Source organism: Microcaecilia unicolor, chromosome 1, assembly GCF_901765095.1.
Source record: "Microcaecilia unicolor chromosome 1, aMicUni1.1, whole genome shotgun sequence".
NCBI classification, from domain to species: domain Eukaryota; kingdom Metazoa; phylum Chordata; class Amphibia; order Gymnophiona; family Siphonopidae; genus Microcaecilia; species Microcaecilia unicolor.
This window is the reverse complement of record NC_044031.1, coordinates 205,220,241-205,238,324: the sequence shown is the minus strand read 5'-3', so window position 1 is coordinate 205,238,324 and position 18,084 is coordinate 205,220,241. Positions and strand designations below refer to the sequence as shown.

Sequence of the window (18,084 nt, the reverse complement as noted above, 5' to 3'; positions counted from 1 at the left end):
ACCTGCTTCATCTTCTCTGGGATGCATCCACTTCTTTGGCTCCATCAGGTGTTTCCCATGCTGATATCTTGTCTTTGCATTTCGCTGGGTTCTTTCCTGGTGAGGGAGAATTCCAGGCTATCTCTGCTTCTCTCCTAAAGGGTACACAGAATTATATTTCCTTAGATTCCACACAGGGTGGACTTTCAAATTCACCCCTCACCATCTTGACTCTTATGTGCCATAGTTCCATTTCTTCATCTTAGTGCCTTCTCCTAGACTTCTCAAGGGATGTGCTTTGCCTCTCTTCTCCTGGTAAGCTACAACTCTCTCTTGGCATAGGAGTGCAGCTTCATGCCCTGTGCTGGGCCCTTCACAGTCTTTGTCGGGAGCGAGGCATCCTCAGTTTTTGAGGACACAATTTTCCTGACTTTGTTATCTTGCTCCTGGTGCTGAGCTGGGCAGCTGCTGTTCCATGGATTGTCCCAGATGGGTCTCTCTGTGGATTTCTAAAGTTGCCCACCAATGTTTTGAGTTTGAGAGGGGGTCAACTGGAGGTCCGCTGGAGTCCAGCGGACCTCCCTCTTGAGCCCCGCCCCCCCATGCAATTCAGAAAACTCCCTGGTGGTCTAGTGACTGCCTCCTGACCTGACCCCTTCCCAAGATCTTTTAAAAATTCCCTGGTGGTCCAGTGAACCCTGACCCCTACCCCTTCCTGGACCCCCCCCCCAAGCAAAAGAACTCTGTTGGTCCAGTGGACAGCCTCCTGACCCCCCCCCCCCCCACCACCACCTCACTGTAACCATCACTCCCCGGTGGTCTAGTGACTCTTCACCCCACCACACACATATCCCCACGTATCTCAAATGTGTAAGAGGGCAGGAACAACGCCTCTTCCCTCCTGTCTCTAGGCCCAGCCCTCTCAAAATGGCAGCACACAGCCTCTGCCCACTGCATCCTGGAATGCACTGGGAGGGGCTAAACAAAAAAAACAGAAAGGGGCTGGGCACCGCCATTTTGACAGGGCTGGACCCAGAGGCAGGAAGGAGGAGGTGTTGCTCTTGCCGTCATGCCTCCTGCACATTTAAGGTATGTGGGGGTGTGGTGGGGTGGGTGGGTCACTAGACCACCAGGGAGTGATGGTTACAGTGAGGGGGGGGGGTCGGGAGGTAGTCCACAGGATGGCCAGGGTTCTTTTGCTTTGGGGGGGGTGTCCTGGAGCGCGTGGGAGAGGGTCAGGGTCCACTGGACCATCAAGGAATTTTTGAAAGATCTTGGGGGGGGGGGGGGGGGTCAGGTCGGGTCAGAGGATTTTTTTTCTAAAAGAAGGATAAATCAGGTACTAGATTTTAATATATGAAATGCCAGAGCTTCTGTTCCTAGGTCTATATAAATGGTAAATTTGAGTGTTTAATTTCCTACTAGTTAAGAGTTCTTTGAGGATTCAAAGAAAAGATAAATGTTTATCAGTGTTTTTATAGCAGAGCTACTGGTACTAGGTAACCAATACTTTTTTTCCACACCTAGCGCTCTCAATTTTTTAATTTTAGTTTCTTATGTACTGCCTGCAAGTTTAAAAGTTATTGAAGTGTACATTTGGGTACAGTAGGCATTTTTATTCCCACCTCAAACTTCCCTCACCTTTATCAAACTCCCCATTTGTGCTCATTCTGTCCTCTTTCCACCAGGGGCGTATCTGGAATCCGGCGGTAGGGGGGGCCAGAGCCAGAGAGGGGGGGCACATTTTTGCCTCCCTTTCCCCCCCCCCCCCCCCCGCCGCCGCCGCCGCCTCTCTCCACCCCCTCCCCGCCGTCAACCCTCCCCCGTTGCTTACTTTTGCTGGCGGGGGGCCCCAACCCCCACCAGCCGAGGTCCGACCCGCAATCTCCATATTTCGTCTTCCTCCGTGGCCATGTGCTTCAAGGAAGTAACGCTGCAGTGCTGATTGGTTGAATTCAGTTCGGTGTCTGACGTCGCTGCGACGTCAGACGCCGAACTGGATTCAACCAATCAGCACTGCAGCGTTACTTCCTTGAAGCACATGGCCACGGAGGAAGACGAAATATGGAGATTGCGGGTCGGACCTCGGCTGGCGGGGGTTGGGGCCCCCCGCCAGCAAAAGTAAGCAGCGGGGGAGGGTTGACGGCGGGGAGGGGGGCCAGGGCGAAATCTGCGGGGGCCCAGGCCCCTGTGGCCCCACGCAGATACGCCCCTGCTTTCCACCAGCTCTGATACTCTCATTTGGAAACAGCGAAGTCAGCAGGAAAAAGAGGGGGGTAATGGAGGCCCATCAGATGATAAAAACATTTGCAGCTTAGGAATCTTCAATATGGAAGAGGTACAAAAATCATATCCAAGGCAGACAAGGGGAGGGATGAGAGGACTAGGGTTCATAGGGATTTTCTGGTATTTATCCAGTGCAGCACTATATATATTGCAATGAGGTGGCTGCCACAGGCTTTTCTCCACACAAATATTCAGTGCCTAGCCATTACTAGGTTGCCAACTAGATCCAGATTCGCCCAACAGGGTTGATCCAATCCTGGACTTACCCCAGTGCATGCAGGGACTTGTAGCTTTGTTTTCTTAGGGAATCCAATGAGGAGATCAGAACCACAAGTCCCTGCATGCAATGGGGTATATCCAGTATACCCAGGACTGGATCAACCCTGTCAGGTAAATCTGAATCTAGTTGGCAACCCTATGCCATACCTAGATACCGAATATTTGTGCATTAGGCAGCCCACACAATATTCAAAAGTGACTACATGGTTAATGTAGGATAGTCTTTTTCAGTCCTAAGTTAACCAGATAGCTATCCAGGTGTTGCCACTGAATATTAGTAGTGCCTGGATATCACCTAGGTCTGTCCAGAATCTATTTGCATACCACCCCAGCACTGTCTGGATAGTGCTGAGATGGTTTACCAGATTTTCAGCAGCACTGTCCGGGTAAGTGACACTGAAAATCCGGGTTACATTCCGTGAACAGGAGTTATCCAGGTAGGAGCCACTCCTTCCCAAACAGCTCCTGCTGAATAGACATCAATGTTCATTAGGGAAAAACTTGAAGAGTTAATAATCCTTAATTGCACGTCTGTTATTTTGGTTGCACTCAGTTAGATGAAGAGTGGTTTGTGTTTCAGGTTGTAGACTCAAGGCTCGTCTCAGTGTATGATGCTAGAGAGCTGGAGCTGGTGATTGCGGGCACTGCAGAAATAGACCTAAATGACTGGCGCAGTAACACAGAGTATCGTGGAGGTAAATAATTACTGCCAAGTACTACATTTCTGGAGACATAGTACAACATTTATTTCATGTCAGTTTAATTTGCATTATTATGCAGTTAAATAATGCATTATGTTAATTTACAATTAGGACATGTATTTAAGAGTCCTTTTACTAAAGCTTAGCGTGTGCTAATGGACATTAGTGTGCACTAAGTGCCACGTAGCCCATAGATGTAAAATAGGACATGCAGCATTTAGGGCTAGATTCTGTATATGGTGACTGAAAAATCTACGTGGAATAAATTTCCGCCTAAGCGTATTCTATAAACGGCACCTATATTTAAGCACGTTATATAGAATACACTTAGTTGATATTCCAGCACTTAGAACTACACATATCCATTTACGCCAAGGAAAATGTGGCATAAATACTAGCGTATAGATTTTGGTGCAGAGGGGCATATTTTATAACAGTGCGCGTAAATGTTGGAACGCCTATGAAATGCCCATAACCCTACCTCTTTTTGGGCTCCACGTATTTGCATATTCTATAATGCACAGCACCTAAATTGTTAGAGGGGCATTTTTGATATGACGTCCAAGTCCAACGTTGAATGTTTTGCTAAAAATGTCCAAAATTCAAGTAAGGAATATAGCCATTTCAAAACAGAAAAACGCTTTTTTTCCCCCGAAAATGGCTATTTGCTAGATGTTTTTGTGCTTTATGCATTTATCTTTTTGGTCCAAAAACATCTAAATGAAAACGCACAAAATCATGTCTTTGGGATGTAGGAGGACCCAGGATTCTTAGTAGACTGACCACACAGACCTCCCAGGAGAGCAATGGGGCACCCTAGGGGGCATGGCAGTAGACTTCACATAAATGCTCCCAGGTGCACATCTCATCACTGCTCCCTTATCTTGTCTGCTGAGCCCCCCAAAACCCACTACCCCCCAACCGTACACCACTACAGTAGCCTTTATGGCTGAAGGGGGCACCTATATGTGGGTACAGTGGGTTTCTCATGAGTTTTGGAGGGTTCACAGTTTCCACCACAAGTGTAACAAGTAGAGGGAGTATGGGCCTGGGTCCACCTGTCTACAGTGCATTGCACCCACCACTAGACTGCGCTAGGGACCTGCTCTAATGGAGTTGAGTATTACAACTGAGGCTGGCATAGAGGCTGGTAAGTAATGTTTTTAATCACATTTTTGGGGGGTGGGAGGGGGTCAGTGACAACTGAGAGAGTAAGGGGAGGTCATCTCTGATTCACTCCAGTGGTCAACTCTCATTTCGGGCACTTTTTTGTGCCTTATTCATTATAAAAACAGGCCTAGCTCAAAACATATTAGTTTTAGTCCTGGATGGTTTGTTTTGTTCCAATATGGCTGAAAAACGTCCAAGTGTTAGGAACACCAAGATCCCACCCTTAATACGCCCCTAACACACCCCTTGTGATTTGAATGCACTTCTGACGGACTTCATAGAAAAACATTAAGAATTGGTTTGGAAAATACCAATTTGAGCATTTTTGTGAGAAAAACATCCAAATGTAGATTTGTGCCACTTTTTGGACGTTTTTCTCTTTTGAAAATGAGCCCCTTAGCAAGTTATGAGTGCAAATTCTAATAATTGCCAATTAGTGCTTATTGCTTGTTAAGTGCTGTTAAAAACGCTTATTGGCTTGTTAAGCCAATTAAGTTATGCACATTGTTATAGAATAAGCTTGGATTTTGGCGCGGAATGTTAGGAACGATATATAGAATCCCAGGGTTAGCATATGCTAATCTTTGGTTAAAGGACCCCTTAATGATTTATTGTTGCATTTATGATGATACCTATTTCTTGATATACTTTTTTTTGACTGTACCACAGATTACATGCTGGGTTAGAGGGCACCACACTTCCAGGAGGAGATATTCTGCCTCTTTTCAATCTCTTCCAGACTTAAACATGTCACTAAGGATCAGACATCAAGATGTTGGGACAAAGATTATATGTTTGGCCGCCCCAGATTTTCAAAGCCAATGATTTATGCAGTTAACTCCATTGTAGTAGTTTTAATTAAAAATGGCTCAAATGACCATTAAAAAAATTATTTTTGCATAGGGCCCAATATTCAGCAAGCAGCAGGCAGCATGTTTGCTCTCCGCCAGTGGTGTTAAACCTAGATATTCAATATTGGGCTATTTCTGGCAACCGGTATTGAATATCCTGGTTTATTTTGGCCACTAATAAGTTAACCACCTATGCTGCTATTCTGCACTAACCGGTTACTTTTTTAGCGGTCAAATATAGGCCTTCTATTCAATCAGCCTGTTTGGACCACTCAGCATATCCTGTTTGGTGCTGAATATTCGTGCCTAACTGGCTATGTTGCACGATATAGCCTGTTAGCAGGTATTCAGTGAGCGATAACTGGTTATCTCCTGCAGAATATCTGCAGTTAGGGGCTTAAACGCTATTTAACCGGGGGGGGGGGGGGGGGGGGGATAGTTTTCATATTGATCTAACTAAAAGCATTACACATTGCAGGAAATTCACTTCTTCTCCATGGCCACTATCCACCTTATAATCGAAAGAGAAAGACGCCTAGATTTCGACCCAAATCGGGAGATAGACGTTTATCTCACAAAAACGAATAAATCGGTATAATCGAAAGCCGATTTTGGACGTTTTCAACTGCACTCCGTCGCGGATGCGGACAAAGTTGATGGGAGTGTGGCGAAGGTGGAACTGGGGCGTGGTTATCGGCCGAGGAGAGATGTACGCGTTAGGGCGATAATCGAAAAAAATAAAGGCGTTTTTAGCGAACATTTAGGCCACTTTTGTTGGACCCTTTTTTCACACGAACAGGTCCCAAAAAAGTGCTCTAAATGACCAGATGACCATCGGAGGGAATCGGGGATGACCTCCCCTGACTCCCCCAGTGGTCACTAACCCCCTCCCACCACAAAAAAATGATGTTTCACAACTTTTTATTTTCACCATCAAATGTCATACCCACCTCCCTGGCAGCAGAATGCAGGTCCCTGAAGCAGTTGTTAGGGGGGTGCAGTGGACTTCAGCCAGGTGGACCCAGGCCCATCCCCCCTACCTGTTACAATTGTGCTGCTTAATGCTTATTAGTCGTCCAACCCCCCCTCCCCCCAAACCCACTGTACCCACATGTAGGTGCCCCCCTTTACCCCTTAGGGCTATAATAATGGTGTAGACTTGTAGGCAGTGGGTTTTGAGGGGGATTTGGGGGACTCAACACACAAGGGAAGGGTGCTATGCACCTGGGAGCTCTTTTACCTTTTTTTTTGTTATTGTAAAAGTGCCCCCTAGGGTGCCCGGTTGGTGTCCTGGCATGTGAGGGGGACCAGTGCACTATGAATCCTGGCCCTTCCCACGAACAAATGCCTTGGATTTATTCGTTTTTGAGCTGGGCGCTTTCATTTTCCATTATCGCTGAAAAACAAAAACGCCCAGCTCACAAATTGTCGAATAAAACATGGATGTCTATTTTTTGCGAAAATACGGTTCGGTCCGCCCCTTCACGGACCCGTTCTCGGAGATAAACGCCCATGGAGATAGACGTTTTCATTCAATTATGCCCCTCCACGCCTACCAGGACTTTGCACCACTGTATTTACATATAACCATCTACAAAGTACAGCACTGCGTATGCCTTGTAGCGCTATAGAAATGATAAATAGTAGTAGTAGTTTTATGATATCCATGCCTTTCATGAATAGTTTGCTATGTTGATACTTGACTCACACTATTTCTGCTCCTCACTTTCTTTCTGTCCTGTAGGATACCATGATGGGCATATTGTTATACGATGGCTCTGGGCAGCAGTGGAGAGGTTTAATAATGAACAGAGGCTACGGTTACTACAGTTTGTCACAGGAACATCCAGCGTGCCATATGAAGGCTTTGCAGCTCTTCGAGGAAGCAATGGGCTAAGGCGCTTCTGCATAGAGAAATGGGGGAAAATAACGTCTCTTCCAAGGTATATTATTCTATTCAGCAGAGTGGAGAAATGTGTGATATGACAAACCATAGAATATTATGGTAAGCATATTATCAGCTGATGGATTGAAATTTGATGACATAGGTTTGAATCTTAAACTCTTCCCACACACACATTTTGAAAACTACCAAACAAAAGCATGTAAGCCCTCAAGTTCAACTTAAGCACCTTGTAACCTCCCTCTCGCCGCCCATAATCCAGCATCGCTCTCTACTTTCCTCTCCCACAGGTCTGGAATCTGTCGCATCCTCCTTCTTCCACCGCCACCACTGCAGTGCTTGTAGCTTACATTTTCAGGCCTTCCACGATTCACACAGGCACTGCGGGGACTTCCCTCTGCCACCTCTGGCTCTTGCAACAGGAAGTTGCATCAGAGAGGGCAGATGAGGCAGAGGGAAGGCCCCAGTGTGAATCGAGGACGGCCTGAAAATGTAAGCTGCAAGCACTGCGGCAGCAGCGGGGGAAGAAGGACGCGGCAGGAAGGTAGCGAGCGATGCTGGATTTGGGGAAGGCAGAGGTGTGCTGGACTTATGGGAAGATGGGGTCTGCAGGGAATGGAGAGGTGTGCTGAAATTATGAGAGGAGAGGGGCTGAAGGGAATGCTGTGCTGGACTTTCTGGGAGGAGAGGGGCTGCAGGGAAGGGAGATGTGTGCTGGACTTTCTGGGAGGAGGGGGTCTGCAGGGAATGAAGAGGTGTGCTGAACTTTCTGGGAGAAGGGGGCTACAGAGAATAGAGAGGTGTGCTGAACTTTCAGGGAGGAGAGGTGTGCTGGAGTGAGAGGTGGGGGCTGTAGGGACAGGGAGACCTAGTTGTTGGAGGGGGTGGAGACCTATGTGGCTGGGGGGTGTGGAGCTGTGAAAAATTGTTCGGATACTAAGGGTGCCATGAACCGAAAAAATTTGGGAGCCACAGCGTTGGCCATATTCATTTAAGGTTTACTAACTTATATTTTGCTTGTATCTAAGCAGAAAACAAAAATGACATAATAATCCTAAAAAGATGCACAGTAACTAAAAACAAATAAAGCATAATTCTCACCATAATCTACCTTTTCCTGCTTTAACTTTCTACAGTACAAATCATTTTATCATTATTTTTAAATTTGATCATGTTCATGCCTTCTGTATAACGTCATCTATGTTTTTAGTCTCTCTTAAAAATGTTTCCCCTCCCACGCCAATAGTATTTTTTTATTAGAGTTATGTCAGTTCTATGGTGCAAAGCATTTCATGACCAAATAGAATCTTTCCCTAACAGTCATAATGTCATCACACTGTGATACCACTTTATGCCTGTCATCATCATATTCAGTGAAATGAACCAAAGCCAGGTGTAAAAGTTGCAGGTAAAGTTGAAAATACCTCACACACAAGAAAAGATGCTTGGCAAATATAATATATTCTAAATATCTGTTTACTTGCAGCTCACATTCATGTGTCTTATTATGACTATACTAGTATAGTTTATCACAGGGCCCCAGTTTGGGGGATTAAGCATACCAATTGTTTATGGTTATGCCTAAATACACCCCGGCTCGTCACTGGCCCACTAAAGCTACTCTTGCATTCATTTATAAATATGTTAAAAAGCAGCGGTCCCAGCACAGACCCCTGGGGAACCCCATTTCTACCCTTCTTCATTGAGAATACTGACCTTTTCACCATACTCTCTATCTTTTAACCAGTTTTTAATCCACAATAGGACACTACCTCCTATCCCATGACTTTCCAATTTCCTCTGAAGTCTTTCATGAGGTACTTTGTCAAACACCTTTTGAAAATCCAGAAACACAATATCGACCGGCTCACCTTTATCCACGTTTGTTCACTCTTTCAAAGAAATGTAATAGATTAGTGAGGCTTGATATTGTGTATCTGGATTTTCAAAAGGCGTTTGACAAAGTACCTCATGAAAGACTCCAGAAGAAATTGGAGAGTCATGGGATAGGAGGTAGTGTCCTATTGTGGATTAAAATCGAGCGTAGTACCGGAAAATTGGAGGGTGGCCAATGTAACGCCGTTTTTTTAAAAAGGTTCCAGAGGAGATCCAGGAAATTATAGACTGGTGAGTCTGACGTCGGTGCCGGGCAAAATGGTAGAGACTATTATTAAGAACAAAATTACAGAGCATATTCAAAAGCATGGATTAATGAAACAAAGAGGGGCATAATCGAATGGGGCGCCCAAGTTTTCCTGAGGGCTTCCTCGCAGGACATCCTCGGGAAGGGGCAAGGAAACCCATATTATCGAAACAAGATGGGCGTCCATCTTTTGTTTCGATAATACTGTCGGGGACGCCCAAATCTTAACATTTAGGCCGACATTAGAGATGGTCGTCCCCGGTTTTCAGCGATAATGGAAACCGAGGACGCCTATCTCAGAAACGACCAAATCCAAGCCATTTGGTCGTGGGAGGAGCCAGCATTCGTAGTGCACAGGTTCCCTTCACATGCCAGGACACCAACCGGGCACTGCAGTGGACTTCACAAATTGCTCCCAGGTGCACAGCTCTCTTACCTTGGGTGCTGAGCCCCCCAAAACCCACTCCCCACAACTGTATAACACTACCATAGCCCTAAGGGGTGAAGGGGGCACCTACATGTGGGTACAGTGGGTTTGTAGTGGGTTTTGAAGGGCTCACATTTACCACCACAAGTGTAACAGGTAGGGGGGGATGGGCCTGGGTCCGCCTGCCTGAAGTGCAGTGCACCCACTAAAACTGCTCCAGGGACCTGCATACGGCTGTCAGGGACCTGCATACTGCTGTCATACAGATGACATTTGAGACTTGCATAGAGGCTGGAAAAAATATTTTTTAAGTTTTTTTTAAGGTGGGTAGGAGTTAGTGACCACTGGGGGAGTAAGGGGAAGTCACCCCCAATTCACTCTGGTGGTCATCTGGTCAGTTCGGGCACCTTTTTGAGGCTTGGTCACAAGAAAAAATGGACCAAGTAAAGTCGGCCAAGTGCTCGCCAGGGACGCCCTTCTTTTTTCCATTATCGGCCGAGGACGCCCTTGTGTTAAGCACGCCCCAGTCCCGCCTTCGCTATGCTTCCGACACGCCCCCATGAAATTTGGTCGTCCCCGCAACGGAAAACAGTTGAGGACGCCCAAAATCGGCTTTCGATTATACCGATTTGGGTGACCCTGGAAGAAGGACACCCATCTCCTGATTTGTGTCGAAAGATGGGAGCCCTTCTCTTTCAAAAATAAGCCTGAAAGTCAACATGGATTTAGTGAAGGGAAATCTTGCCTCACCAATCTACTACATTTCTTTGAAGGGGTGAACAAACATGTGGATAAAGGTGAGCCGGTTGATATTGTGTATCTGGATTTTCAGAAGGCGTTTGACAAAGTACCTCATGAAAGACTCCAGAGGAAATTGGAGAGTCATGGGATAGGAGGTAGTGTTCTATTGTGGATTAAAACTGGTTAACAGAAAGTAGGGTTAAATGGTCAATATTCTCAATGGAGAAGGGTAGTTAAGAGATGGGAGTAACTACTGAGGTAATTAAATTTGTTGATGACACAAAGTTATTCAAAGTCATTAAATCACGAGAGGATTATGAAAAATTACAAAAGGACATTACAAGACTGGGAGACTGGGCGTCTAAATGGCAGATGTCATTTAATGTGAGCAACTGCAAAGTGATGCATGTGGGAAAGAGGAACCCGAATTATAGCTACGTCATGCAAGGTTCCACATTAGGAGTCACGAACCAAGAAAGGGATCTAGGTGTCGTCGATGATACGTTGAAACCTTCTGCTCAGTGTGCTGCTGCAGCTAAGAAAGCAAATAGAATGTTAGGTATTATTAGGAAAGGAGTGGAAAACAAAAATGAGGATGTTATAATGCCATGATACGATGAAACCTTCTGCTCAGTGTGCTGCTGCGGCTAAGAAAGCAAATAGAATGTTAGGTATTATTAGGAAAGGAATTGAAAACAAAAATGAGGATGTTATAATGCCTTTGTATCGCTCCATGGTGCGACCGCACCTCGAATATTGCGTTCAATTCTGGTCGCCACATCTCAAAAAAGATATAGTGGAATTAGAAAAGGTGCAGAGAAGGGCGACAAAAATGATAAAGGGGATGGGATGACTCCCTATGAGGAAAGGCTAAAGCGGCTAGGGCTCTTCAGCTTGGAGAAAAGGCGGCTGAGGGGAGATATGACAGAGGTCTATAAAATAATGAGTGGAGTTGAACGGGTAGATGTCTGTTTATGCTTTCCAAAAATACTAGGACTAGGGGGCATGCGATGAAGCTACAATGTAGTAAATTTAAAACGAATCAGAGAAAATATTTCTTCACTCAATGTGTAATTAAACTCTGGAATTTATGCAAGATGTCAGACTCAGAAACAGAACAAAGGAATTAGAGGACCTCGGCTGGCGGGGGTTGGGGTCCCCCACCAGTAAAGGTAGACGATGGCGATGGCTGGGGAGGGTCAAAGGTGGGGGCGGTGGCGGAGGGAGGGTCGTTAATGGTGGGGGGGGGGGCGGCAGCGCCGGGGGAGGGGCTAAAATGTGCCCCCTCACCTTGGGCTCTGGACCCCCCTCCCACCAAAGTCTGGCTACGCCCCTGCTACATGGGCAGTGTTTCGGCAAGTGAGCCTTCATCAGGAGTCCTCATAAGCAAATATGAACATGACAATTAGAAATAGTAATAATAAAAACTGTAGACATAAAAGATACAACAAAACAAAAAGGCATAAACATAACACCATGGAACAGTTTATGTGTGTATATATCAGGGCTTTTTTGAGGGGGTACTTGGGGGTACTGAGTACTGTCACCTTTTCCATTGTCTACTAAAATTGACCCTTGGTCCCCAAGTTTTAATGAAAGAGCTCAGGCTCTACACACCAATTCTGCCTTGTCATAGATCCTGTGACTGGTTGCAGGGGGCCTGGCTATTATGGGGTGGATCCCTCAGTGATCACCCCATCCCTGAAAGGTGGCCTGACATTTGAGTACCGGCACCTTTTTCGCTAGAAAAAAATGCACTGGTATATATACAAAATCATACAGACAAATGTTTATTGAAAAAAAGTAAAGTGGCTTATACATGAAAAATATTAATGAGTAAGCAGGAAAAAAGGAGGAAAGATTCCTCATGAAAAAGTGAGTGACAAACAAAGAAGTGAGATGATAGATATCAAAAAGTCTTTAATTAATAGCAGCATAAAAGACAACCCTCTTTGCACAGCTTTGTTTTTTCTTTGAACTGTAACTGGGGTAACATTTGTTTGTATTCTTTTCTCCTCTCCCAGGGCACACACATGTTTTAATCGCTTGGACCTCCCACCTTACCCATCCTATTCCATGTTACATGAGAAGCTGTTAACAGCAGTGGAAGAGACAAGCACCTTTGGACTTGAATGAGGAGATGAGGACATATCTGATGTTTTCCAGACTGATAAAGCCCTGCTCTTTATCCATGAACATATATTATTGTTTTTATTTATCATATACAGAACTACCTATAATTTTTTTAACACAATCAGGATCAACACTAAAAAGCAGTGCATGAAGAAGCGTCTCCCTGTCGGATCCTACCTTCGTGCTTTTGTTCTGGGTTTTCAACAAACTGCTAACCTGTATGCAATATAAATACAACTGACTTGAAAGGTTTCTATCTCTCTCTATATATGTATATCTTAGCATACCTCCATCAGCGCTGAATGAATTGGAATGCAAGTTAAACTACACTTGACCAAATGTTAAATGTTTATTTTAATCTCTGTCTACCGGAAGTATCAGACTGCCCAGCTCAATTCCAGTCTGCAGCCATCTGTCATGTATCTTGTTCATATGACAGTAAAAGCTGTACACTGAGTTCTACAGGCGTTTCTTTCTTTTTCCCCATCAATGGCTCCTTCCACATCCTACTGGCGATGCACCTGATCAAAACTAATGTTTCATACATGGATCCCATCGTCCCTTGTGCATCATAGGCATCAGCTGGAACAGTCTCAGATGTTTGGTGCAAAAAGACATTTTAGCAAGTGAAATAAATTAAACCCTGTGATGCAATGCAAAATATTCTACCGTAATGCAACATGCCAGAACCCAAAGGGCTTGCATGTCCGAGATTTTTCTTTTTTTTTTTGTGGGAGAAGGAATCTGTCTTGAACAGTTCACTACACAGGAACAGGAAGCACCAATTTGTACAATTTCAAGTAGAATATCTTCCCATGTAGCATAAAGGATGTACCTTTTCTCCTCGTTCACTTAATATTGTATAAAATGGGAAACTGGGAAGCAATGACAAAAGTTTCACTTTTGAGTCTGTTTACTGGTTATTTAATAGCCGATGTTTTAAAAAGACCAGTGCCCCTTGCAGTTGACTAATTTTAGACAATCCCAAACTGATATCTGAAGCCATTTAAAGTATTTTTTGCCTGGTCGGATTTATTTTTATTGAAAGTTAATCTTCAGAACCTCAAAACTTGTTTCTTAATATGTAATATACAGCGGGTTCCATTAGAATATGAAGCTGCAGAGAATGGTCATGCATAGTATGAACGTATTAACCGGAATCTCCTTCTTTAAAAACTATTGTAGCAGTTCCACCCTATGGCATAATAGGTTTCACCCAACTGTAAATGCACCCCTTTCTTGTTTCAAAACAAGAAATTCATTGGATTTGAACACTTTGATAAAAACAGATTTTCGTTTCCAGGTGAAATGCTAAATACATACAACGCTCTTCAGTTTGTTCAAACAGTTTGACAATGCAGGCTGACTTCATCTAGGGGCCCTTTTACAAAGACATGGTAAGGCTACTACATGGGTAATGCGTGCCAAATTGGCCCTACTGCCAGGCGATAGTTTCAAAGTTGGTGCACATATATTCCCACAGTGGAAAATAGTTTTCTATTTTCTACCACAGGGGGCATTCCCAGCGGTAACTGACAGCACAGCCATTTTGCTGCACACTGCTTGATTACCATGAGGTTAACGCATGAGCCCTTACCACCAAGTAAATAGGAGGCGGTATGGGCTCACACAGTAAATGGCCAGGCGCTAGTGTTCCACTTAGCACCTGGCCATTATTGCTGTAAATAGAAATCAAACAAAATAAAACATGGAAAAGAAAATAAGATGATACCTTTTTTATTGGACATAACTTAACACATTTCTTGATTAGCTTTCGAAGGTTGCCCTTCTTCGTCAGATCGGAAATAAGCAAATGTGTTAGCAGATAGTATATATAAGAGAAACATCAAAGCATTACTTTGACAGTCTGTAAATAGAAATTTGGCTTTTTCACAGATGCACTAAGGGGTGACCTGCACAGGCAACTTTTTAGCTTGCCTTTGTAAAAGAGCCCCCTAATTTGGATTTCCTTGGCCCCCAAAAATGAAATTATAAGTAAAAGTGTTTTGCCTTTACTGGGAAAAGAAAATTGAAAACTGCACCAGTCCAGTAGGTCAGTAGATTCAGTTTCTTGATACACCACCTAACTGTATATCATTATGTTCACTGTTTTCCTAATTTATGCTTCTTCAGCACAGGTTCTATTCATATCTTCTAACAGCTTGTTATAGAGCAAAGTACACATCTTCCTAGAAACTTCAGCTTGAGTCTATTTATGTTTCTGAATGTAATAAAACTGGAATTATGCTTGTACTAGATCTCAGCACATTTCATGTGGGGATTGCGTTGAGGTAGCTACAAGTGTCAGACAAAGATAAAAGATATGAAACTCAATTATATGAAGGGGAAAGTCGCATCTCAGAATTCAGTTGCTATAAAACACTACTTCTAAGGTTTATCACTATGTCACACTGAAAGCCACAATGTAGAGTAATTCTTTGCAATTGATAGTTTCTTATCAGTAAGCCTGATGCTCTTGTCTTCCTAGAACTAATATACTGTAAATTACCAAGAAATTTACAGCTATTGGGGAAATAAAATGTTAGCAAAAAAACTGTTATCTAGCCTGCAGGAACACAACATCAGAATAAAATCAAGCCATCTGAAAATACAATGGGCTGTTGAAAAGACAAGCACTATCCAGACTTCTGAATAGAAACTGCACCAGCAGAACTTCTAGGTACAACAATGATTTTTGATACAGAAGACATGGTAGCTTAAGAAGAGTCAGTGTCTCTGCCTTTTGGTTCCTGTGAATGGTATACCGTACATGCAAGGGGAAGATAGTAGAAAAATAATCATCTTACTATTTCCATTGAGTCACTCCATGCCATCAGATCTTAGTGTCCTAGAGAAAGACAAAACACTTTCCATAAAAATCTGGACTAGTCTTAGGGTTACCATATTTCCTCCTTTTGGACTTCTTCAGATATGTTCTCCAGGTTTTTTTCATTTTCAGCTTCAAAAAGAGATAGCTGAGGGGGGGATATGATTGAGGTCTACAATATCCTGAGTGGTGTGGAGAGGGTGGAAGTGAATCGATTTTACACTCATTCAAAAAGACCAGGGAACACTCAATGAAACTACATGGAAATACTTTTAAAACAAATAGGAGAAAGTATTTTTTCACTCTAGAACTCATTGCTGGAGGATGCGGTAACAGCAGTTAGCATATCTGGGTTTAGAAATGGTTTGGACACGTTCCTGGAGGAAACGTCCATAGTCTGCTATTGAGATGGATATGGGGGAAGACACTGCTTGTCCTCAAATTGGTAGCATGGAATGGTGCTGCTATTGAGTTTCGACCAGGTACTTGTGACCTGGATTGGCCACAGCTGGAAGCAGGATACTGTGCTAGATGGCTTTTCTTATGTGCCTATGACCAACATACCTACCCACATAATGAGAGAAACCATCTCTGACCTATTAGTCAGTCTGGACATACGGAGATACTAAAGAGAGAGAAAGGCATTGCTGATCTCCTCTCTGTTTACCTGCTGGTTAAATCTATCAAAGGAATTTTGTTCCTGGAGCATAATTTTAAGCATACTTGTGACCTGGATTGGCCACTGTTGGAAGCAGGATACTGGGCTAGATGGATCATTGGTAGGGTTGCCAATTAGATCCAGATTTATCCAACAGGGTTGATGCAATCCTGGACTTAACCCATTGCATGCAGAGACTTGTGGTTCTGATTTCCCTACTGGATTCCCTATAAAAAGCATGCATTGGAGTAAACCCAGAACTGAATCAACCCTTTCGGGCAAATTTGGATCTAGTTAGCAAGCCTAACCATTGGTCTGACCCAGTATGGCTGTTCTTATGTTCATATGTTATGCAAAGATTTTCACACGTTTTTCAGAAGCCAGCCAAACTTGTTGAGGGATATCCACTCTTCTGAGAAACACCCTTGGGCTCAGACTCAGTCAAACTCAAATCCAAAAGTTTCTGAAAAGTAGATTATTATCTACTGCTGTACTGTACATCAGTCACTGTTTAATGTGTGTTCAATAACTAAAAGCACATTTGCTGTGATTAAATATTTCTTTAGCAAAGGTAGCAACCATTTTTATTTTTTGTGTCATCCTTTCTTTGCAAATATGGTAACCCTACCTATTCTGATCTTTAGCCTACCAGTTTAAATAGTCTGCCATGTACAGTAATATAACAAAATCCCTACATATGGTTTTGATTCTTTGAAAGGTCCACAACCTTAATATGTCACATACCATACATTCTTTGGCCCAGCTAGACAAAAATGTGTACACAATGAGTAGCATAATAAATGTGTGAGCCCAGTTACCTGCAGCTTCAAATGTATCTGAAAAAAAGAGGAAATGTCTATTATGGTTTTATTTAAGATTTCACACGTCAGTGGCAGGAAATGTCCTCATTACTGGGCTAGTTTGCTTCTATTGACAAAAAAAAAATAACCATGATACTCAGGCTGTGCTTTCTATTCAATCATATCTCTATAAAGGAATGTCAATAAAATCACTTTGTTATGGTATTGAGCATTATGTTTATTATGAATGGGTGGCCTACAAGGTGTTGTAATCTGTTATGTCTATGCATATCATTGATTTCCTTGAGCATATTTAACTTTTCTGAGACCCTTACTTTTTGTTTTCACGGATAGTGCTGAAAAAATTAGCCCCAAGCACCATTTATAGAATAGCACGAAGCAATGGGATCCACTCCTAACTTTTAGACATGAAGATGTACACCAGTTGAAATCTCATGTAAATCCTCACACCTAAATTAGACACAGGTCCGCTGCATGCTGTAACGCTTTGCGCAAATTCTTGAAACACCTATGCTCCTCCCATACCCACGCCCCCTTTTCAGATCCACGCACAAGAATTTACACACGTATCTATAGAATAACCCCTAGCAAGATGAAGGTGTAAATTCTAATTACTGCCAAATAGCACCAATAATTATTGCTAATTGGCTCTTTACTCAATTAAATTGTACACATGCCCAAATTTGCACACACAATTTTGTGCACCATATATAGAATCCGAGGGAGAGTGAGTGAAACCCCTTTGAAAGCAGACTCTTGGTTACTGTTCTCACATAACATGCAGATCACTGTTCTAATGTGCCAGGTTTGTTGTGAGCTAAAATGTGGGTCTAACTTTTTCTGTTGAATGTATGTCTCCAAACATACATTCAACAACACAAAATAATGATCAGAGGGAATGACATCTTGATGTGCCTAATTCATTTAACTGGGGAGTTGTGTTTTTCTATTTTATGATATGTTGTTTTGATTGCAAGAATACTGTATGCACAGTGAAAATTCTGACTTGTGAATTCCAGTCAATCTTAGAGATTATCTGATTTATACAGTACTTTAAGGTCCATTTGTACCAGCCCCACTACCAATTTCTGAGGCAATCATCTAATTACTTTCCATTCCACTAAGTGAACTTGCCAGGTACTTGTAACGCGGATTGGCCACTGAT

At 43.4% G+C, this 18,084-nt stretch overlaps 1 protein-coding gene across 1 annotated transcript in view; it reads left to right on the top strand.

The window, feature by feature from the left end:
• HECW1 (HECT, C2 and WW domain containing E3 ubiquitin protein ligase 1) overlaps nt 1-14,271 on the top strand; it is a gene marked incomplete at its 5' end in the record, with an annotated part of 389,530 nt that extends 375,259 nt beyond the window's left edge. The window contains 3 exons of the mRNA XM_030203827.1: nt 3,125-3,239; nt 7,011-7,209; nt 12,505-14,271. Coding sequence (XP_030059687.1) covers nt 3,125-3,239; nt 7,011-7,209; nt 12,505-12,616 — 426 coding nt within the window. The remainder of the gene's footprint in view (nt 1-3,124; nt 3,240-7,010; nt 7,210-12,504) is intronic.
• Nucleotides 14,272-18,084: the final 3,813 nt, after the last annotated feature.